The 23,056-nt window shown below is 38.1% G+C and overlaps 2 protein-coding genes and 1 long non-coding RNA gene across 3 annotated transcripts; all 3 read right to left on the minus strand.

Annotated features, from left to right (window-relative positions):
* Positions 1 to 8,004: 8,004 nt before the first annotated feature.
* LOC146517936 (elastase-1-like) lies at positions 8,005 to 10,625 on the minus strand. The gene is made up of 8 exons (XM_085158672.1): positions 10,493 to 10,625; positions 10,283 to 10,380; positions 10,083 to 10,183; positions 9,757 to 9,882; positions 9,508 to 9,644; positions 9,201 to 9,343; positions 8,316 to 8,465; positions 8,005 to 8,096 (listed from the first exon to the last, which is right to left on the minus strand). Exons 1-8 carry the CDS (start codon positions 10,530 to 10,532, stop codon positions 8,085 to 8,087), a joined length of 807 nt encoding a protein of 268 aa, XP_085014798.1. The 5' UTR covers positions 10,533 to 10,625; the 3' UTR covers positions 8,005 to 8,084.
* Positions 10,626 to 12,417: 1,792 nt separating this feature from the next.
* Positions 12,418 to 13,204, minus strand: LOC146517937 (uncharacterized). The gene is made up of 2 exons (XR_014873976.1): positions 12,883 to 13,204; positions 12,418 to 12,800 (listed from the first exon to the last, which is right to left on the minus strand). It is a non-coding gene; the product is annotated as an uncharacterized LOC146517937 (long non-coding RNA).
* A 6,880-nt stretch (positions 13,205 to 20,084) lies between these two features.
* On the minus strand, positions 20,085 to 23,056 carry LOC146517938 (elastase-1-like). Its single transcript, XM_085158673.1, has 8 exons — positions 22,928 to 23,056; positions 22,622 to 22,707; positions 22,379 to 22,479; positions 21,207 to 21,332; positions 20,817 to 20,953; positions 20,581 to 20,723; positions 20,331 to 20,480; positions 20,085 to 20,201 (listed from the first exon to the last, which is right to left on the minus strand). Exons 1-8 carry the CDS (start codon positions 22,965 to 22,967, stop codon positions 20,193 to 20,195), a joined length of 792 nt encoding a protein of 263 aa, XP_085014799.1. The 5' UTR covers positions 22,968 to 23,056; the 3' UTR covers positions 20,085 to 20,192.

Here is a 23,056-nt window from a genome sequence, read left to right on the forward strand (position 1 = left end):
TGTGCATATATGAGCTTTAATTTACACTATTTTTGTTAAATCCAGTATTTTTGTCCAATTTCTTGCTTAGAAGTCACACTTTTAAGTCTTTAAGAGTCTTTAAGACTCACAAAAACTCATAACAAATATGATACAATAGACTGTAGCCACAGAGCACAAATGCTTCATTTTTTCTTTAATCCATCAGATGGCACTATGTGCCTTTCCAACATGTGTCCGTGTTGTCTGCAAACTGGTCAACCTACAGTATCAGTTGTTATCAGGTGTAACAGTGTGCCTTAGATTTGTGGAGAGAAAGAGCACTGCTGAGCAATAAAGAGCTTATATAAGATTAAGCTGACGCTCAGAGAGACTGGTGCCGCCTGAAGAGACTATGGTGATACTGACAGGATCTTGAACCCATTCCACTAAAGAAATAAACAGAAACAGACATTTAGACAACAAATATGCAGTGCAATATTTTATACACATTTTACTTGTTCTTTAAATTGATTTCTTTTAGTCTCTTAGACCAATATTTCTCTTTTCTATTTTGGAAAGTGAGCAAATATGTCACAACTGTATCCAGCATTTTGAATGATTTAAGAAGAAAATCTACACCACCCAGTCGATTAGGTGCAGCTCTTGATTTAAACGCTTTACTGGGTGTAGACTGGTGCTCTTCATTTTCTCAAAAGCATTCAATAAAATCGATTGTTGGCAATTGCTACCTTGTTGAAGCCTGTGGTTTTTTCTACCTTAAGAAGACAACTGGTGAGGTATCAATGTGTGTCTTCTGGAAAGACAAACACATTTGTATTGCTTTCCACAATGATTAAAATTTTGGAATCTGGGCAGTTCGTGACTCAGATAAATTGGACTTGCTTATTAATGTCATAGACAAGTGTTCATTTTTTTAATGATTTGAACTTTTTGGCATGAAGGAGGTTTAATGAAGCCAGAAATATAAAAGCTGACTTTAATGAGTTGGCACAGGGATGTGCGTGAATCCCACAAGGATGTTAGGATTTTCTCAAGTTGACAAGGTTGTTCTGCCATTCAGCCATTGCCTTCTGGAGATTAGCTTTCAGAGAATGCATTTGCAGCAGTGAGATTAAGGGTGGTAATAGCAAAATACCTGAACTATTAAATCAGTTGCTATTAAATTTAATTTTAATACTTATAGTTCCAGCAGAATGATTCCTACTAGCATTTGTGTTTCACTTAATTTTCTTCTAATGTAACTTCAAGTTGTGATTTATATTCCCTTTTTGGTTTCTAATAAAATCATAGTGAATATTTCAGCATCAGTAGCATATATATAAATATATATATATAAGTTTCTGTAGCATATGAGTGGGTCACACATGTGGGTCAAACAGACTTTACCAACAACTGTGTTTGTACCGTCATGGTTCATCAGTGGCCGCCTTGGCATGCTGTTCTTACCATGTTCACCAGGGAGGCGTCTGTTCTCCTGTGTTCTTCTGATTCTCACACCTGCGCACACACACCTGCGGCTCATCATTGCTGATGGATCCTGACAGTATTTAAGGCCGTGTTGGAGGAGTGTTCCTCACTGGATTGTTGTACTTACTTCTGTTAGTGTAGCCTGGCTCGCGTTTGTACTTCCCTGTGTTCCCATCTACCTGTATAGATTGCCCTGGACCTGACCAGAATGAGAGTGGGTCACGGTGTTGGATTGGACGGTGTGTGTATCTTGTTCTGGACTCTACAAAGAAGTGCTTGACGTGTGTTTCCCCAGACCCTCTCTTGGAATCCCCAGAACACTGTCGCTCTGTATGTATAAATATTTCACTGGTGTTGTATGTAAATCCCCTTTTGACTGCACAGTTCAGAGTCTTGTCATTGAGCCCTGCTTCAGTAACAGTGACATGTAGCAACAGTCAGTGAGATGACTCATGAGAACATAACACTAAGTTTGTATTCACAGTAGCGTACCCCTGACAGTGTGTTAAATTGAGAGGTGAACTTCATCACAAGAATGTGATTAATCAAGCGCAAAAAATGATGAATATGTGTAATTAGTGAACTGTTTTTCATTAGCATGAGGAACGTAACCCTCTTGCAGAGATAGTACAGATACGCTGACCTTTGGAATTAGTTCCACCAACTGAGAAAATGGTTAAAAAATGTTATGCATTAATTCTGTGTTGATTAACTAATTAATATGTTTGCTAATCTTGTCCACATATCACAAAGAGATGTGCACAGATTTTTAAATATTTACAGGGGCATTAAAGCATTTCTGTTAAAGAATTAGGGATTTATGAAACATTAGACAACGCAAATCTAAATAAACTTTAAAAAGTGCATCAAGCTAAAAGTTAATCACCAATTTACCTTTAGTATTATATATAATATAATGCAATTATAGAATGAAACCCGTACAAAAACCACAGGATAACCTTTTGAGCTTGTAACAACAGAAACAGACAGTCTTGTTCTGGTCTTCTGAATTTTTCAACTACATCACACAGGCAGCATATAAAAATCCATCCATCATTATACAAGAGAGAGGCTTTCAAAATTTTTCCCAGAAGCCGATCCTGCCTGTCCCAGGTGTGGACATAATCCAGCAAATGAGGGTCACATGATGTGGTCTTGTCCAAACCTGGATAATTACTGGGGAAATATATTTAAAGCATTATCTCATATCAGTGCGCAGAACTTAGTGCTTGATTTCCGCATTGGCATTTTTGGAGTTGTGCCATCTCAATACAAAATTAGTAAATCTCAGTAAAATGCTATAGCATTTGCTACATTGCTTGCCCGTAGACTTATTCTATTCCACTGGAAGTCTGATAAGGCTCCTTCATACATACAATGGTTAAAGGAGGTGTTTTTCTTTTTACCACTGGAAAAACTTAGATACAGAGTTCTCTCATCACAACAAAAATTCTCTGCGACTTGGAACCCATTTATTGACTATATAAAAACGTATTTTCCAGATGTGTGACATACATTTTTTTGTTTGTTTTGTTCTGTTTCTCTTTACATGAGCCTCGGGTGGGGAGGGGGGGGGGGGTTTCTTGTTTTTGTTTTGTTTTTTTGTGTATAATGGCAACATTTTCGTTATGTATTGTGACCATGATTTGAAAAAAAAAAAAAAAAAACATTTAAATAGACGTTTCAAAAAAAAAAAATCATCCATGTGTCAACTGACATCACTTGTTCAGTTCGGGCTTGCATACCAGCAGTTCTTTCACAGTTGCACAACTATTAGGTTCATGGTTTGTGATACATCTGGATTGTCAAACTCTTCTACTGGGACATCTGGACATCTACACTTTTAATGGTAGTTGTCATGAAGCTGTTGCCATTATGATGCAATACTTACAGCTTATAGCTTTTCACATTTAAGCTGCAGTTTGCTGCAGTCTCCCTCACTCATTCTTTCTGCACAGACATGTTGATATATTCTGTACACAAGCAGTGTTTACTGAATCCATGAGCGGTCAGAGATGAAAAAAATCACATTTTAAATGAAATCGCAACACAGGGTGTCCTTTTGCTATGATTGCTGTGTAGTAAAAATTGTAGGTCTTTTGATTTCAGTATGTGTGTTAACAAACTCTTAAATATCAGAAAACAGTAGTCTGCTATAGTAAAATAAAATCAATACCCCACTTCTCCATTCCAACTTACATGTTAGACGGAGTGCATACTGTACATGATGAGGTTGTCAGGGTCCCTGAGCAATTATGGACATGTGTGTTTTTGGTGTGCTGTCCCTCGTTCTCCCTGCTTGCAGATTTGTGTGTGTGTATGCCGGTGTTTCTGAGAGCACCTGTTTATAGGCACCTTCAGGCCTGGTGCGTGTGGCCCTGCCAGGTGGTTGGCCACACCTGAAGACCATCACACAGCTGATCAAGCCTGTAGGAGGAGCTACTTAAGAATGTGTTGGAGCTCTCTCCGACGCTGGATCATTGCGTGGTAAATAGTGAGTAAATATAAGTGAGCTAAAGAAAGGAATAAACAGCTGGAACAGGAAAACCAAGTCATGACAGAACAGAAGTTTGAAGTAGAAAAAAATGAAGGACTGCAAAAAAAAAAAAAAGCAACTGGAGGAGAAATTTAAAGCCTTGGAGCAGAAGTATAAATTACTGGAGGAAAACCAAAAAATGATAGAGGAGAAAGAGAGAAAGAGAAACACAAAGAGTTGAAGATGAGAAATGTATTATGAATTGATGCAGATGTCGGGGGGACAGAAACACAAAAATACTGCATGAGAGGATAATCAGCTGACCTTTCAACTGCAAGTTAGGTTTGTTGACTGACATGGATTTTTAATTTTTCACATTAAAGAATAGAGTTGCAAACACACTCTGTACATGTTAGACGAAAAAGAGTTTGTCTTTATCTCAGTAAGTCTGTCTATAAAAATAATCTTCTTTTTATTGTAATTAACTGAGTATCATAGAGATGGAGGTGAAGCTCTTTGGATTTAAATTTGTAGGAAATGGCAAATCTGTTGAAGCTGCATTTGGAACGTGAAGAACACTTATAGTTTGCAGTATGTCAGAAAGGGACAACTTGATTATCCAAATGCAGAGCTCAAAGAAGGATTGTCAGTTAGACAAAAATTGTATTATTTTAAAAGGAAGTTTTAAAGGAAGAGGGTGCTGATGAGGCTTTGGCACATTGGATGAGCTGAGCTGAGCTGATTGCTGGAGTATGGAGATAAGAATGTAGCTCCAGGCTGAACAGGTTTAACTGAAGTCCAATATAGCATGTAGCGTGTTGCTGATAATGCTGGCACAGCGCCATAAGAATACTGAGACACATAAAGAAAAGACTGTTACGTAAAAAGTAAAAAAATATCCAAGAAGTGAATGATGGTTTTATTTAAATTACAACTGGAGCTTGAATCTTAATCAAGCAGTCATTCAATTTATTTATAAGCACATTAAAAAAAAAACACACAGGTTGACCAAAGTGCTGTAAAAAAAAAAAAAATTAAAAGTAGAACACACAAAGAACCAAACAAAAACTCACAATCATAAGGTAGAGAGTAAAAATGTGTTTTCAGATGGGTTTTAAAAATGTGTTGGAGAGATCCTCAGGCATGTAAATGGATTGTCCACAGATGCATAATCAGAGCACCAAGTCAATACACACCTATTGTTAGAGTGAATTGTTAAATGTTGTCATTTCTATGCTTGCCAACTCTGATGAAAGGGATTCCACTGTCCTTCCCCCCCCAGATTCTTGAGGTTCTGGTTGGGGGGGCTGTAATGTTTTATTGCAGATACATCCTATCTGGAAGATCTGCTTCTTTTGATGTAAGCTTCCTGCTTTTACGACCCTTTGGTCAGCAGGAGGTAACACACACACATTCTCACACACACACACACACACATTCTTACTTAGATACAGAAGTTCACACATATACATACAATGCCTTGTCTGGGCGTGGCTTTGTTCTGACATGTTTTGTGTGAACTGTCTCTCAATAAAAAGGCAGCAAGCGAAGTCGCCGTCTGGGTCATTTTCATGGTGGACACAGACCTCTCTTGCACAAGTGATTGATCGATCGACTGTCTTGTTTTCTTCATGATGAATAAGTCTCTAGAACTAGCGGGGCTTGTGGAAATGCAGACCCAACACCTATAACAGAAATAAACCAAATAAGGCCAGTGTTGGGAAGGTTACTTTTAAAATGTATTCCACTACAGATTACAGCGTACACGCCCAAAATGTATTTTGTAACGTGTTACGTTACTTAGTGAGAGTAACGTATTCTGAATACTTTGGATTACTTAATATATTATCATGCTTTTTACAACTACATGAATGTACTATTGCTGTGTGATTTTTATTACTATTACTGAAGGTTATTCACCATAGCAATACTGACTACATTTTTAAATCTTAATATAAAATGTGTAACAGTAGGGTGGATATTAGGTAAGGCTGCACTTTTTGCAGCGATCTCTTATAGAAAACTATTCCGCGCATTTATAAAACAGGTCCGCGGCTCTGAACCGTAAAGGCATGAAACCGTAAAGCGTCCTCTGGCTACATCACTGTCAGAGGCCATAGGTATTTCTGTATTCTGTATTCTGATGAGCTATGAAACCTGACTGAAACCTCTCAAATAAACCATTCCTATACTTAGCTGTTTTACAATTACTCTTTCAAAAAAAAAAGAAAACCAAATCTCTAAAGACATCTTTAGACAGTAGATTTTCCACTTTCATCATACACCTGCTCAACAGAACAATATGACAGCTATTTACTGTAAGACTTGGAGCTATCATCACCACCATATGGCCACACCACTGAAAAGACAAAGCTTTTTTTTCACAAGCAGACATAATGATATAAAGGCAATATGGCAGTGTTTTTCTTAGAATATACTTCCTGAGGATCATAATACAGGCTTCTTGACATACATTGTAAGCTATGTAATATCTGGCAAAAGCGAGTGTTACCATTTGAAACTGTGGATACACTCGCTAGCCTTTAAATATATATATATATATATCTATATATATCAATATTATTTAAAATTTAAATGTTACATAGCAAAAGTACCACTTGAAAAATTGGTATACATTAACACGTGTGTTTTCCTTAGAAAAGGAGAGTCCTTTAAGAAGGACTTAAATGTCATGGTGTATTATTCTGTCCTTATAAATGTATCGTTATGACAAATATTTTTAAGAAGCTGTCAGAACTGGTATCAAAATCTATTTTGATATTCAAGTCTGCATATCCTTCTCTTCTAGGCATGAAGAGACACATCATATTTGTCATATTCAAAACTTCAACTAACCCTGAAAATATCTGACTGCAGGTTGAGTTTTCCAACATCTCCTTATTCTATTCTGCTTCTGTATAACCCATCTGACCCTGCCAAGCAAAACCTGTAGTTACACTAATGAGGAATGACATTTTCTTTCTTCCTCAAAGATAGAAGAGCTACCAGCATTCAACATCAGTGTGTGTGGAAGTTTGGAAGTTTTGTAGATTGTTTTTTCAGTTTTGGTCTGATTGTTGAACACGTTTAGTTTATATCACAAAAGCATGAGTGGTTGTGTGGGTTCACAGAAGGACTCTAATCTGCTCGTGAGTGGATGACAGAAGAATGAGTTCAGCCCTGGATCTGAATTGAAGCACTGAAGATAATAGAGCGTAAAAGAAAGAATGATTAAAAATAAACTTTGAAAGAGAGACTAATTGTATACGAATGTGTCTCACTGCATTAGTGTCACTTAGAGATGCATCTGTTTAGTTTATTGCACATCAAGCTCTGGGTCACAGGTGGGCTCGAGATTATCCCAGCATATCCCAGAGAGGTGATATAGCCTGAACACCCTAGTAAGCAATATAAGGCGAACACTGAGACATGCATCCACACCAATGGGCAATTTAAAATCACAATCGGTTACAAAAATATGAAGGGAAAGTGAAACACCCAGGAGATACAGATAAATGCACACAAATCATTCATGCAGAAAACCCTAAGTGACCAGGAGGTTCAAAAATCAGAGCTGTATCTTTGCTCTGATTGGAATAACATCTATGGTATGCCGCAGGTGAAGCCCATCTTTTAAATATATTACTGTTTGTCTTCGTCATATGATGACAAAGACACACAATAAAAACAATAAACATAATAATAGACAAAGAGAATTTGGGCAGCCATTAGCTGCTTTCTTCCTAAAACAAATTTGTTTTATTTTTCCAAATATTTGAATCGCTAATGTTATACTACTTCCTCACTAACAGTAACGATCCCTGCTGGTGGTGATAGTGTAATTGTTGAAGTGTTGTTAAAATCAGTTTAGCAGCAGCAGCAAATGGCCATGACACAAAAGAAAAACTTGTGAATTTTCTTAGAACTGCTGCCTCAATAGTCAATAGATTATGTGTTTCAGATATTTTACTTTACCTCAAATTACTAATGCTTTTAAACACTTTAATGGACAAATCTTTTATATGCAACACTGAAAAAAGCACAAAAAAGCAAAAACAAAAAACATAGTGAGGCACATGTGCATTGAAGGACATTTTATTCTGATGGAGTAAGAAACTGAGGTGAATCCAGAGTGTTTCCATGGAGATGATCACTCTTCTCAACCCATGATCTGGCAAAGCAAGGACAAATGAATCATTACATGCTTACCACAACAATCAACCTGCACAAAATGCTGCAAAAATATTCTTAAGAATTGAATGGATTAAATTAACTATGAAATCTTCTATTTACTGCATTAGTGAGACTAATAAAACATTACCGCACACAGTAACTCAAACACAGTGTTTTAAAATGCTGTGATCTATATTAATGGTTATAAAATACTAACACTGTTCATCCAGCTGATGTAAGCAGAGACGCGGGTGAAGACAGTAGGCTTCTGGTAGGCATTGCAGCCCGAGGAGGACACAAAGCTGGTCACACCATGGACAACATACTGGCCACCAACACTGCAGTTCAGGGGGCCACCAGAGTCACCCTGCATTCGAAAGGTTACATCACAGACAAACAAAAAAAATCATTTATGCATTTTGGGCAAAGAGAAGAGCAAATTTGCCAGTGCACGTAACTACTTCCCAACTTCCAATATCCAGCTAACATCTCAGTCAGCCTAAAGCAAGTTTGTGCAGAGCACAAGTTTACAACATGCACTTTGTGCAGCTTAAGCACTTGCTTGAATTATTGTAAGTGACTTATGCCCTGCTGAAGCAGCAAGTAATCCCACATGTGCCCCCCAAAATATCTTCCTTGACAGGAAGGGGTCAGCTTCCAACTCAGTGGGAGACATTAAATGTCACTCTGTTACAGTGACATGGGACTGAAATAGAACGACTTCTTTCCAGCATTTCTTCCTGTCTGTTTATACACAAACATTTTTTAGGAGGCTGACACACCGGTTTGCTAAAGAGCTTAAAAAAACAAGGTTCAACGTTTGTTAAATATTACAATGAATGAAGACAGTGTTCATCTTTGTTGGTATAATAATGAAGTTCTAGATTTTAACTCATCTCAACCCTAAAAGGTTATTAACCACATAGCAAACCTATTTTTTCTTGCTGATGGTTTATTACTGATTCAAAAGACTTAATAAATTATTTACGTATTACCAACTTAACACTCCTGGATATTACACTTTAAACAACAAAGCGTTGCTAAGTAAAAAGCATGAAACAATCACTCTGGCCTAAAATACTTCATAATGCTTTTGGCTCACCTGACAGCCAGAATTGCTGCCGCCACCAGCACAAACCATGGTGGTCTTCACTGTGCTCCCCCACCATCCGCTGCTGGAGCAGGTATTGTGGTCAACAACAGGCAGAGAGGCCTGCTTCAGCTGGGCGGAGAGCTGACCTCCAGCTGTGTACAGCAGTACAGAAAAAAGACTCACAATACAACTGTGTCTTGAAAAAAACCTCTCTTAACTTTATGGTTCTTACAGATTGCTTTCCCATGTATGCTAGCACTGCACCGAATAATTTACTGTATAGTGTAAATGCATGATATCCTTATGTCAGACTCACTCTGGGTGCGACCCCATCCACTGATATAGCAGGGGTTTTTGTTAGGCAAAACCTGGTTAGCAGGAGGCAGAGCGGCGAGCTTGACGTAGTTATTGAGAGTAGCATCAGATGTCAGACGCAGAAGGGCAATGTCATACCTGAGAGACCAGCACACAGTCACTTCAATGAATAACACTTTTTGTTCATCTATATATATATATATATGAAATTTGTGCATGCAAATGTGTGTCAGATCATGATATCACTAACCCGCCTGCAACATTGTTGGAGTTCCAACTGGGGTGGACGTAGACCCTACTCACAGTCATGTACTGCTCTGTGCCCTCTTGGTTATAGATATCGTGATCCCCAAGAACAACACGCCAGGTTCTGGAGCTGTGGGAAGATGAAATTTACATCTCTTTAATTATATTATAATAAATCAATAATAATAATAATAATAAATCAGTTTACAAATAAACTAGGTAGTTTTTTTGCTAGTTTATTAAATAGAAGACTGATATGGAATAAGAAAAATGTAAAGCCAAGATTTTTTGATGTAGTTAAGTCATAAGAATATCCCGTGTAACACGCACCTGTCCACACAGTGAGCAGCAGTCATGACCCATCCTCTCCTGATCAGGGTCCCTCCACAGGTGTGGTAGTAGGAGCCTCCAGATAGGTACTGAAGACCTATCTGGAATAAAATATGGGTTTACGAAATCTGAAAATCCCTGCATTCTGTTTTGATTTGCATTTTTTGGACTTTTTAAAGCATTTGTAAAGTATTAAGTACCTGCCAGGGCCAGGAGTGGGGTCTGGCCACCTCACCACCCACCACTCTCTCCTGTGTACGATCATCTTCCAGAAACCTGGGCTGGGGCTCAGCCAGCACTAGACAAGGTAGAGACATGGAAAGCACAACAGTCTGCCATCAAGCGTTCAAGTGATCGAAAAGATTTTTGTTTTTTGCAAAAATGTCAAAGGAGAAGAAGACAGTTCTTACCAAGGGCTGCAAGAGAGGTCAGCACAAGAAACCTAAACATGTCTGCAGTTTCCTGAAATCTTCTGCACTGAAGGCTTCTGTCCACGACTCTTTTATAACCTCTAGGCCATGTGTGTGTGTGTGTGTTTGAGTTGTGTGTAGTGTTCAGCACCAGCCCTTGTCCACCTGTGTCTGTCTCACAGTTATCACTGAGGTGAAGGCCTGCGGATTCATTCATGGAATAGCTGACTCAGCCGCTGAATTCATTATTTTTTTCCATTTACATTAGCAGTTTCTGCTCAGGATTATTTAGTTGGATTCTCTGTGTAAACTAAACTTAACTTTAACATTAATGTAATAGTCAGGGAATTTTAGGGTTCTTTGATTGCCTGTGCTGAGGGTAAAATTGTATAAATTTTAATAGATTGTATGCTGCTCTTTACTGCAGAAGTCAACTAACAGTATGCTCTGATGAGCTGAGTTTAAGTGATTGCATTGGTGATTGAAGAATATCCCATTTTATTCCCTGAAAAAAAGGTTGGGTTGCTTTTGGAGAATGCTATAGGCTATTGTCCAAAACCTGTCAGATCAATTTTAGAGTGTTTAAATTAATCTGAACAGATTATAATCCTGTACACTTCAGAAGTCATCCTGTTTCTTTTATCACCAGACATAGGATCAATAAACATTAGCAGTCCCGTCCCACTGGCAGCCATACATGCCCATAATATTACTTCATCATGTTTGACAGATAATGTGGTGTGCTCATGAGGTACTCATTTGCTTCTCAATTTTCTCTTCCCATTATTCGGGTAGAAGTAAATTTGGATTTCATCTGCCCAAATAATATTTTCCAGAATTAGGCAGGCCCCTTAAGTTATTTTGTGGCAAAACTTAATTTGACATTCCCTTTTTTTTTTTTTGTGTAAAACAGTGGCTTTCATCTTATTGTAAATCCTCTGCAGAAAGTAATGTAACAATGATTTTGTGGTGGTCCAATGACCCAGTGTTTTGAGTTTTGTGGGTTCATGATTTATTTGTTTTTTAAAAGTGATGTTTTAGTTCTTTACTGTTTCATCCTTTGAGTACAGTTTTGTTTCCTAGCACTTCTGAGTTTTTTGCTATATGTTTCTGGTTCTATTGTCATAGTTCGCACTGGCCAACTGTGGGTGTGTGGGGAAGGAGGACCCAAAATGCAGGACTCTGTGCGATGAATGCAGTGCGTTTATTTGCAGTGAAGTAAATAGTACACAACAATAAATCCAACTCCCGTGCTGTGTTTCTTTCTAAGTGCTCCTGCTCCGTGTCTCCCCTCCCGTGAAACATGTGCTTGCTGCTCTCCTGTTCCCGCACTCCTGCTGGGAAATCCACAGAGGCAGCTGTTAACACACAACTAAACAGCGACAGACTAGCACTCACTGATTTTGCTGGAAACACTGACGGGTAGTCACTCAACGATCCAGCGTTGGAGAGAGCTCCACCACACTTTAAAGCAGCTCCTCCAGCGTGGCTTGATCAGCTGTGTGATGGTCTTCAGTTGTGGCCAAACAAACACCATATACTATAATAATAATAATGATGATGATAATGGTCCACACTGCTCACGGACCTCAAGTCCCTCGAACCGGGTCCGTGACAGTTATTCCTTGTTTGATGTTAGTTCCCTTTGGTGTTACCTGTCTGTTTCCCCGGTCATGTCCACACGTCTGTCTGATCTCTTTGAATTCAATCTTTGTGGTTGACTGCTCTGGTCATTTAGTTGTTTCACGTTTCTTACCTTCTTTGTGGATAAGGTTGCCAGTTTGAAACCTTCTACATTATCTCCCATAGATCCATTTGTGCATGTTTCCTGTTCAAGTTTGCTTATTTCTTTCCAACCAATTACTCTACCTGAACTAGGGAAACTTGTGTTAAATGCTAAACTGTGTGGTTCTCCAAATGATATCACTCCTACTGTTGGACCACATATTCTGAACATAATCAATACCATCAATACCAGGCTCTTGTCAGGTCAATAACCAAGTGAGTTTAAGCATGCAGTTATCCATCCCTTACTTAAGAAACCAAGGTCAGACATTGCAGTTATGTTTTATTTATACATATACATATATATGTATATGTATGCCAGACCGTGGGGATGTAGGGAATGAGGACCCAGGCGGGGAGCTCTGAATAACAACAGTGCGTTTATTTACAGTGTGGTAAATATTGATGCACAATTGCTCCCCAAGACTCCCGTGTGTGTCTTCCAGTGGCGTCCGTGTTCGTGCTCCCCGCTGTCGTGACTCTGCACACCCTGTGCGTGCTGTCCTTCCTCTCCACGTTCCTCCTGTAGGACAACAATAGTGGCAGCCGTTAAACACTGACCCCCGCGGGCACACACAATCTGCACCTCCTAAACACACACTGACTTGGGAGTCTAACGCAATGATCCCGCGTCGGTGGGAGCTCCAAGACTCTCCTAAGTAGCTCCCCCGACGAGCGCTGATCAGCAGCAGGTGTGTGGCTTCGGGTGTGGCCAGTCCCCTAGCAGGGCCACACCCACCAGGCCTGAAGGCGCCTGTAAACAAGAGTTCAGACACACCTGCACCCATACACACACCCACACACACACTCATATCTACAAACATGGAGAAGATGGGCAGCAACACCAAAAATACATATAATATAACAAGTCCATAACTGCTCAGGGATCGGACCCTGACAGTTTCCTTTTTTTCAACATTACTTGACTTACTCAGTCATTTAATATCTTTAAGTTTAGACATTAATATGTTTACATATTTCCTCACTTAACCTAGAAACAATCAGTCACTCTTACTAAATATTATGGATACATGAATGTCATATTTTTTGTAAATGTGTCATTTTAAATAAGCAGAAAAATTGAGTTGTTGCAATTTATCTTCTATCATAAATTGTAGTTCACTGTTGATGACTGTGGTGAAAATGCAGTCAGCTGTTAATCTATTGTTGTTTTGACAGGTTCACAGACCTGTAATCCATTAGGAAAGACAGCTGAGCTCAAGCTACGACAATGCAGGTGAACATCTAGAGAAAAGGGAACAGAAAAGGGATCCTGTACGTCGCAGGTTACAGGATATTCATTGCTATAGATGAGGATCACTGTTAAAAGCTACAATATCAACCCCGAAGCCACACACCAGAATTATACATTAACCCTTTGATAAATATTCATGATGCCCTGCAGAGGTGATATTGCAACTCTCTATCTTTAGTGCAGGTACTGCACGTTAAGTGTTGCCGCAGAAAAGGATGTGGTTTAATGGAGATGAATGATAGTGTGGGGTACGATTTTCAAGGCATCAAAATAAATTCCACTTGTCATGTTGATTTTAACACTACAACACAACATAAGTTTATTTTCCTTTTACTGGGATTGTCACAGTCTTACCTTTAGCCAGAAATAAATAAATAAATAAATAAATAAATAAATAAATAAATAAATAAATAAATAAATAAATAATAATAATAATAATAATAACTTTATTTATAAAGTGCTTTCAAACAAAGTGCTGCACAACTATTTGAAACTAAAAAGATAAAAAAAAATAAAAGTGATACATCGCCTCGCCTCTGTCAGTGCGCCCCAGGGCAGCTGTGGCTACAACGTAGCTTGCCATTGCCAGTGTGTGAATGTGTGTGTGAATGGGTGAATGACTGAATGTAGTGTAAAGCGCTTTGGGGTCCTTAGGGACTGAGTAAAGCGCTATACAAATGCAGGCCATTTACCATACATAGCAATACAGGTAAAAGACACAATACAAGTTAAAAATAGTAAAAATGTAAAAACTAAAAGCCATAGAATTAAGACTTGTAAGATAAGGTGAACAAATGTGTCTTCAGCTTAGTTTTAAAAACCTCCACAGAGCATGCCTGCCTAACATCTTGAGGGAGGGTGTTCCACAGCCACTGGCTCTAGGAACCTTTAGAAGGCCAGAGTCTTGAGATTGGAGAGCACGGGATGGAACGTAAAGATGTAAAAGGTCGGAGAGGTATGAAGGTGCCAGTCCGTTTAAAGCCTTGTAGGTGAGCAGCAGGACCTTAAAATCTGCTCGAACCTGACAAGGTAGCCAATGCAGAGATCTCAGTACAGGGCTAATGTGCTCAAATTTCCCAGTTCTTGTTAAAATGCGAGCAGCTGCATTTTGCACCATCTGTAGACCTCTGAAACTTTTCTTTGGTAGCCCAGAAAGAAAAGCATTACGATAATCAATACGTGCCTGTTATCTACAGCACCACTTTTGCGTTCCATGCACTAACTTCACATGCTGGACATGCTGAGCTCGATTATTTACTTTTCTCAAAGAGAACACTGCAGGTCTGATATGAGCTTGTTCTGCACACGTGGCTCACAGACAGCATTCACACAGTGAACAATATCTCCATTTAATATACCAGTAATTAAAATGTAAATTCTGTAAACCTATATTCAGAGCTTGTACTTGAAGTGAGGTAAGTTACATTTTTTATGAGATTTATTGTGTGCGATTTTTGTTTATAAACAAAATAAATGTCTTTACTTTAAATGAATTTAGCAAAAAGTAAAACACGAGATGAATAAAACACTTTTCATTTAGTGTGTACAAGAAATTCCTTTTAGCTTTAAAGATCACTGCTGGAATCATACACAGCAGCTATCCTGTAAAAATAAAAGCATAGCTGGGAGCATATAACTAATATCCAAGTAAATCCAGGTTCATTTAGGTTCATTTAACCTCCCCACAGGCCCTGCTTTAAAATATATGCATGGACAGTACTTTGGTGTTTCAAGGTTGAGTTAAAGATACAGTAAAAAAAAAAGCTGTAACATTTCTCAGATTTTACATAAAAAGGCATAACAAAAAGGTTCAGCTGTACTTCTAAAAAGATGATACAGATAATGTGAAAACATTTAAGACATATGAAATGCAATCAATATCTCCTGTTACTGTCACTTTGACTCTTAAGTGCTTTTTGAATTTTGACTACACCCTAGCTGCAACATGTGTGCTGTTCCCACTATAGGCACACAGTTATCTACTGTGCAAGTTTGTTAAGCCCCAGCCTTTTACTTCTAAAATGTCACTGAACCACCAGAGAGGCAACAGAAAAGGGTAACACAATATTTATGTTTATTAAACAGAACAATTTTGGCAAACAAGGAAAAACAAAAGAAACGAAGACAAGAGAAACTGAACTGGCTGCCAGAAACAGAACATTATGCTTTATATTTAAAAAAATAAAAATAAAATAAAATAAATGAATGAATAATAATACATAAATAAAATAACATAAAAATGCCCTTTGGTGTGCTTGGTAAAGCCCCTCTGTTTCTGCATTTGTTCTATCATAAAGCTTTCGGATGTGAAGTTTTAAGAGGTCTAATAAAACTTTTAGGCATCGGGAATTTTATTAGAAATGTGGATGTTCATTCATCAGAAATATAAATGTTGCAATCCACAAGATCCAACTGTAATTGATCTGTGTTATAAAAGACATCATTCAGATGCCACGTTGGTTTTTATCAATTATTGGTTGAAGATTTGACCAGGGAAATTGCAACAAGAGAAACTTATCAAGCTTAGCTCTGAGAAAATTCTGTTCATGAAAGAAGAAAACACTTTAGTATATCAATCAATCAAAGCAGAGATAGATTAGATAGATTATTATATTCTATTCAAATCCAATCTGGCAGCTGAATCAGCACTAACATCAGGACTTAAAAAAACTCCACCATCATATAAAACAACAACAACAACAACAACAACGAAGAGGATTAAAGAAAATGTTTCAAATTAGACATACACTGTAATATGAAGAAATTTATATGTATATGTAAGTTAATTTATATATTTAATATATTTAGGCTGAGCAGTGGCTCCAACTGCTCAATGTATCTTTCTCACTTAAACCCCTCTTACAAATTCTGGTGCAGACTCTGGGCCTACCTACATGTCTGTGTTCTGAAAACCTCCGGTGGGTTTTGTTTTTATCTAGCAATAAATATTTTATATGTTTTATAAGGCAAAAGTAGTCCTCACTTTAGATGAGGTCGAACAAAATAATTAACTAACAACTAGTGACTGCCTGAATTAACCATGAATTACAGTATGAAATGAGTATATATAAATTCTCTAGTAACGCACTCACAAACAATGAGCTCATATCTTAATCATTATGTATATATAAATGTGTATCTCAATACTTAATTACTTATTTCATATATTGAATTAATCTCAGTATACTAATGCTAAGGCATTACTCATTAGTAAGGAATTGCTGATACACTTACTAATACACTTATTAATGCCTTACTAATGTTTAATGGTGTGACATTATAAAGTGTTACGCAATATAATAATAATATTAGAAAAGATTGTATTTTATTGAATGTGCTGTCAAAAAACAAAGTGAAGCTGTTTAACAGCCTTTATTAGTTTCTCTTTATTTTTCATTACATTTCCATTAGTTACCCAGTTCATTCATGTCATGTAGTAGGCAGAACATTCTTCTGGGGCATACTAAATCTCATAAAAGACACAAAGCTGTCTATCCCATTGGCATGCCAAATGCTTTTAGCCCTGCAGCTTGGAGGCCCACCAGTCTCCTTGTGATGAAATGAAAGGAGCTTTTTGATCAATACCATAGACCATACATATGTATGGGTACGCGCAGAGGAACAAACTATAAGAGCGCGTACCATCGTTTGTCAAAGTGTTAGCACTGTTGGCAGCAAATAAACAATTCAATTCAAATTTATTTATATAGCGCCAAATCACAACAATAGTCACCTCAAGGCACTTTATATTGTAAGCTAGATCCTACAATAACACATACAGAGAAAAACCCAACAATCAAATGACCCTATGAGCAAGCACTTTGGTGACAGTGGGAAGGAAAAACTCCCTTTTAATAGGAAGAGACCTTCGGGGGAACCAGGCTCAGGGAGGGGCGGGGCCATCTGTTGCAACCGGTTGGGGTGAGAGAAGGAAGACAGGATAGAAGACGTGTTGTGGAAGAAAGACAGAGATTAATAACAAGTATGATTCAATGCAGAGAGGTCTATTAACACATAGTGAGTGAGAAAGGTGGCTGAAAAGGAAAAACTCAATGCATCATGGGAATCCCCCAGCAGCCTACGTCTATTGCAGCATAACTAATGGAGGATTCAGGGTCACCTGATCCAGCCCTAACTATATGCTTTAGCAAAAAGGAAAGTTTGTGTCACGATCCTGGGTCTTATGACCCAGCGTTTTGAGTTTTAGTTCATTTTGATGTTTATAGTGTATGTTTAAGCTTATTAGATTTTCTATGTTCATTTGCTTATTATATTCCCCTTGTGTTTTCAACCCTTGTGTTAAGTCTCCCTTACCCTTCATGTGTTTCATGTCTGTTTCTTATGTTTTCAAGGTCATGTAGTCATGTCAGTGTTTCATTGTTTCCTATTTTATTTTGAAAGAGGTCCTGTGCTTCTGTGTTCTGTTTTGCTCTTTCCCTGTGGGCGTTGTTATGTTCATGTTGTGTCTACTTTGCCTTTCTGTCCCATGTTTCAGGTCCCTATGTTCTGTCTCAGTTGCTGTTAAGTTTACATGTTTTGAGTTCAGTCAGTGTGTTTCCTGTTTTACTTTCACAGTCTGTCCTATGTTAATGTTTCTAGTTTTGCTTCCCTTGTCTCGTCCTGCGTTATTACTCCCAGCTGTGCTCTCCTCCAGTGGCTCATTCCCCCTCGTTATCCCTCTGTGTATTTAAGCCCCATGTTTCTCTTTGTCAGCATTGCGTCCTCCCTCGTAGCTGTGTGATTTTCCCTGTGGCTCCTTGTGCTTTAGTTTTCCCAGTTTAGTTTTGTATTGTTTGTATTGTCCCCCTACACTAGCAATAAAACTGTGTTTTTTGAGTTTACCTTTGTCTCTGTGAGTTTGTGTTTGGGTCCTTCCCTTGCCTGCACACAGCCGTTCTGTGACAGTTTGAAGCCTAATCTTAAAAGTAGAGATAGTGGCTGTCTCCCAAATCCAAACTGAAAGCTGGTTCCACAGAAGAGGGCATGAAATCTGAAGCATCTCCCTCCCATTCTACTTTTAAATACTCTAGGAACAACAAGTAAGCCTGCAGTGTGAGAGCAAAGTGCTCTAATGGGGTGATATGGTACTACAAGGTCCTTAAGATAAGATGGGGCCTGATTATTTAAGACATTAATACATTAAATTAACTATTTAATTAATTGAATTACAGTATTTGTTTGCTTACCAAGAGTTAGTATGCAAGTATAAGTGTGAGGCTACAAACACTAGCCTCTTTAAAAAAAAAACATGACAGTGGGTTTATATATATATATATATATATATATATATATATATATATATATATATATATACCTTAGCTCTAGAACCTTCTAACATTTGGAAAGCAGTGAAAGCAGCTATCTCAAATTCCTGATGGTAAAACAAATGTGTACATGAACGCAAAGAATGTGCGTCATAGAATAACAAAGCAATACAGACTGAGAGTTGTGTAAGTATCATAAAACAGATTTAAGACGAGCATCTTAGATTCTTTCCACCTGTAGATTCATCTGCAACCAATACTGAAGGGCAAAACTAGCACTAGCACTAGCACCTTTCACAGTCCTGATTCAGCTAGTGTGTGAAACTTAACTTGCCAAGGCCATTAGGCAACATAAGCCACTACTTCCGCTCCCACAGGTCCTCTTGTTATACTACTTTCTGTATAGACAGTTCATCCAGCGCTTAAATCTAAAGGACATGCATCAGTTATAATATTAAATATATCTTAAATATCACCATGTCATTTGTTACATGTTGCCAATCTGTTTAAAGGGAGGGTCCAAATTCCCTGAGCTCCTGCTAGCGACTCATTTTTTAAAAATGTTTGTAGAGGCAGTCCATATTGATTTTTTTTCCTGTTTTTTTTTTTTTACACCTGTGGCAATTTAAGCATTTTAGGTGGGCAATGTAAAAAAAAAATCAAATACTGAGAATAACTTAATCAAATCACCTGATTTTTATCCTAATCTAACTAATAAGCTTGAAATGAATAGATGAAAAGAGCTACACCCAGGCCTTGTCCCGTGCCTGATAATGTCCAACTGGGGAAGCAGTGACTCAGTACATCCTCCAACCCCTTTGAAACCTTAATCCAACGTGGCAAAAAAAAAATGAGTAAAGACAAAGCTAAAAATTATAATTACAATTTGTAATTCCTGTGGCATCTCAGAATTTCTAAATCTCTAAATTCTAAATTTCTTTTTTTCTTTTTCATAGTAAAAGATGACCTTTGTCCTCCTCAGCTGTGCTTGGCAGAGGTTAGACATACACCTGTTGTCTAGCTCAGACTTTTTTGCTGTTTCAAATAGTTTTTGCAATCACAGAGGTGACAAAAATAGTGCCTCTATACTTTCCATCAGTATCCAAGCATTTACTGTCAACACTATAATTTACGTGCTTTCATAAATGATAGTTAATTCTTTTCCCCCAATGTCCTTGATTCACATCTTGTTGCAGGGTAGAATAGACTGATGTCTAAGCCTAAATAAATGACCTTTTTAATGCCATTTTCATTGCATAAACTTTCTGATGATAAATGAGTCATCACACAAAGTTAATTACATTTATTTTTGCAGAATTGCACCAGACAAGTGAGTCTGTACAGATGAAAATATGATGGAATGCGGTCTCTGCAGCATCAACGATTCTTGTGCTTACTAGACGATCTATAAAACAGAAAACGTTCAAATTGGTTAAGCATTGCAACCTTAGAGATATAACAATAAATGAATAAAACATTTTTAGTTGTAATAATTTCATAAATATCTCTGATAATAAAATCCTTTTATACTAACAGTGTTTATCCAGTTAATGAAAGCGGAGACACGGGTGAAGACAGTAGGCTTCTGGTAAGTATTGCATCCCAGACCAGACACGAAGCTGGTAATACCGTGCACGTAGTATTTTCCACCATCCAAGCAGTTAAGAGGGCCACCAGAGTCACCCTGGAAAAAAAAAGATGTATTATTTTAATTATGTAAAATGATCCTGTATTTCTTTCTGGCAGCATAGTTTTCTTCTTTTTTTTTGTAGAATGAAACTCACGTTGCATCCAGCCTCAATTCCATCACCACCGCACACCATGTTGTTTTTCACAGTGCTGCCCCACCAGCTAGGGCTGGAGCAGGTCTCATAGTCCACCACAGGTAGGTAGGCCTGCTTGAGCTCAGGAGACAGGCTACCACCGGCTGGACAAAATAAAATGGTAAGGTACATTAGTCTTTACAGAAGACACCCAGTGATGACAGTGATATTGACAGGAGATCATACAGACAACTCACTGGCAGTGCGCCCCCATCCTGTGATGTAGCAGGGGTTGTTGTTGGGCAGAATCTGGCCAGAGGGAGGCAGAGAGCCCAGCTGGACATAATTGTTCAGGTCGGCGTATGTGGCCAGTTTCAGCAGAGCGATATCATTCCTAAGGTAGAGAGTTAACAAAATTTGTTTTGTAAAGCCTCTAAAATTGTCTAAATCGTCTAACTCTAACCAAAATAGTTCTGGGAGGCGAATTTTGTTCATATCCTTGACCCACCACATCCATAATGTAACATTCAGACCCCAAATCAACACATTTGCCGAACATAATATTACTTAAAAAGGTTATAAATAGCTACAAACAAACAATTTTTAAAAAAATGCTTAGGAATACAAGACATAAAGGTACTTCTCACCCCTGAGACAGTTTGTTAGCATCCCATTGGGGGTGGACATAAATGGTACTGACAGCTATGACCTGCTCTCTGCCACTTTTGCTGTTGAGGTCATGTTCACCAAGAATGACACGAAAGGTCCGGGGGCTGCAGTGTTTCAGAAACATCCAAAAACAAACACAACATTGTTAGCAATCAATAAGTTGGATTTCACTGCAGTATACTGTTGTTTATGTTTGATTTATGTTGTTTGTTTTTCTTTTAAATCAAATTTTCTTTCGATGTGACAGTTACAAATGAGGTTGTAAGATTTTTCTCATGCTGGTGGCTTTATGAAACACAATAAATCATAACTAAGTATTTGGTTAGAAGTAACCCATTGACTTTCAAGTCAGGGGTTGAATTTCATTTTACCCTCTACTGTAGAGGAGTTTATATTGGTTTTGAGGGCCCTTGTTGGTTTTCCTTAGTTTTACTATGTCCATTGTTAAACCAGATTTTTATGTTTGTTTGTTTAAATTTTCTGCCTTAATATTCTGTCAAATTTTTTTCTGTTTTTGTATTTAGGGTGTGGATACTGTTTTTACTTCTACATTCTAGTCTGACCCTGCTTCTTTTTCGGTCGCTGGTTTTTGTTTCCTTTACGCTTTCATAGGGATTAGTTTAGTTCTTTGTGTTTCCAGACTTCTAAGATTTCTGTCATCATCCTCTCTCTCTTGAGTTTATATGTCAGTTTCTTTTTATTTTCCTATCCTGTAGTTGTTGTCAGGTCTTTGCATTTAGGTTAGGATTAGTCCCCTTTGGTTATTTCTTGTTTTATCCTTTGTAGGTTTATTTTCTTTCCTATTTCAGTTTTACTTCCTGTCTGTATCCCTTTAACCCCCTTAATTGTGTTCAGTTTTTATCGTGTTCAGCTGCCTCCCATTTCCCCCCAGTGTGTCTTTTCACCAGTCACCCCTCTGTATACTTATAACCTATCATCCCTACTCATTCCTACCAGCTGCTGGATTTATGATTGTTCTCTTTTCTGGAGTTCATCAACCAAAATAAAGCCCTTGCCTTTTGTTTTTCAAGCCTGCCTCCAGCGCCTTGCATTTGGGTCCTCTTCAGCACTTCATGATAAATGACATAATAAGCCCAAATAAAACTAAAACTCCTACAGCCAAAGAGCCTGTAGTTCATCATTTTGTTACCTGTCCACACAGTGAGCAGCAGTCATAACCCAGCCTCTCTGGATCAGAGTTCCTCCACATGTGTGGTAGTAGGAGCTGCCAGATTTGTACTGAAGAGAGATCTAAGGGAGAAACAGAAATCTCTGTGTAAAAACATTCAAGCTTAATTAAAGTTTAATTTAACAATCTGATATTTTGGCTCTGAACGACCACATGCTTTCATTTTTATTGTGAAAATCAATCGAATGTGTCACACTGGGTTACCTGCCAGGGCCAGGAGTTGGGTGCAGCCACCTCACCTCCTACAACCCTTTGATCAATGTTCATCAGATACTTGGGCTCGGCCAGCACTAGTTTAAAAAAAAAAGATCAGTTTATACACATTAACAGAAATCTGAAAATGTTATTTGCTTTCATCTTTTGGGAAAAGGAAAAATGATCGTCGCTAAAAGAGTGACTGAGTGAATGTACGGACGGTACAGGGAACGACAGAGAGTATGAGAATAAAACGAGACAGACGGATCAATAATGAATGGTTATATATCACAATGTCTGCTGTCATTTTCTTACCCAAGGCTGCAAGACTTGTCAACACCAAAAACCTGAGCATGTTTGCAGTCTCAAAACGTCTGTGCAGGAACCAGTGCTGCTTTCCTTCTTTTATAGCTGAACTTGACCTTCAGCTGATGTGGAAAAATG

The sequence above is a fragment of the Neolamprologus multifasciatus genome, chromosome 5 (genome assembly GCF_963576455.1).
Source record: "Neolamprologus multifasciatus chromosome 5, fNeoMul1.2, whole genome shotgun sequence".
NCBI lineage: Eukaryota > Metazoa > Chordata > Actinopteri > Cichliformes > Cichlidae > Neolamprologus > Neolamprologus multifasciatus.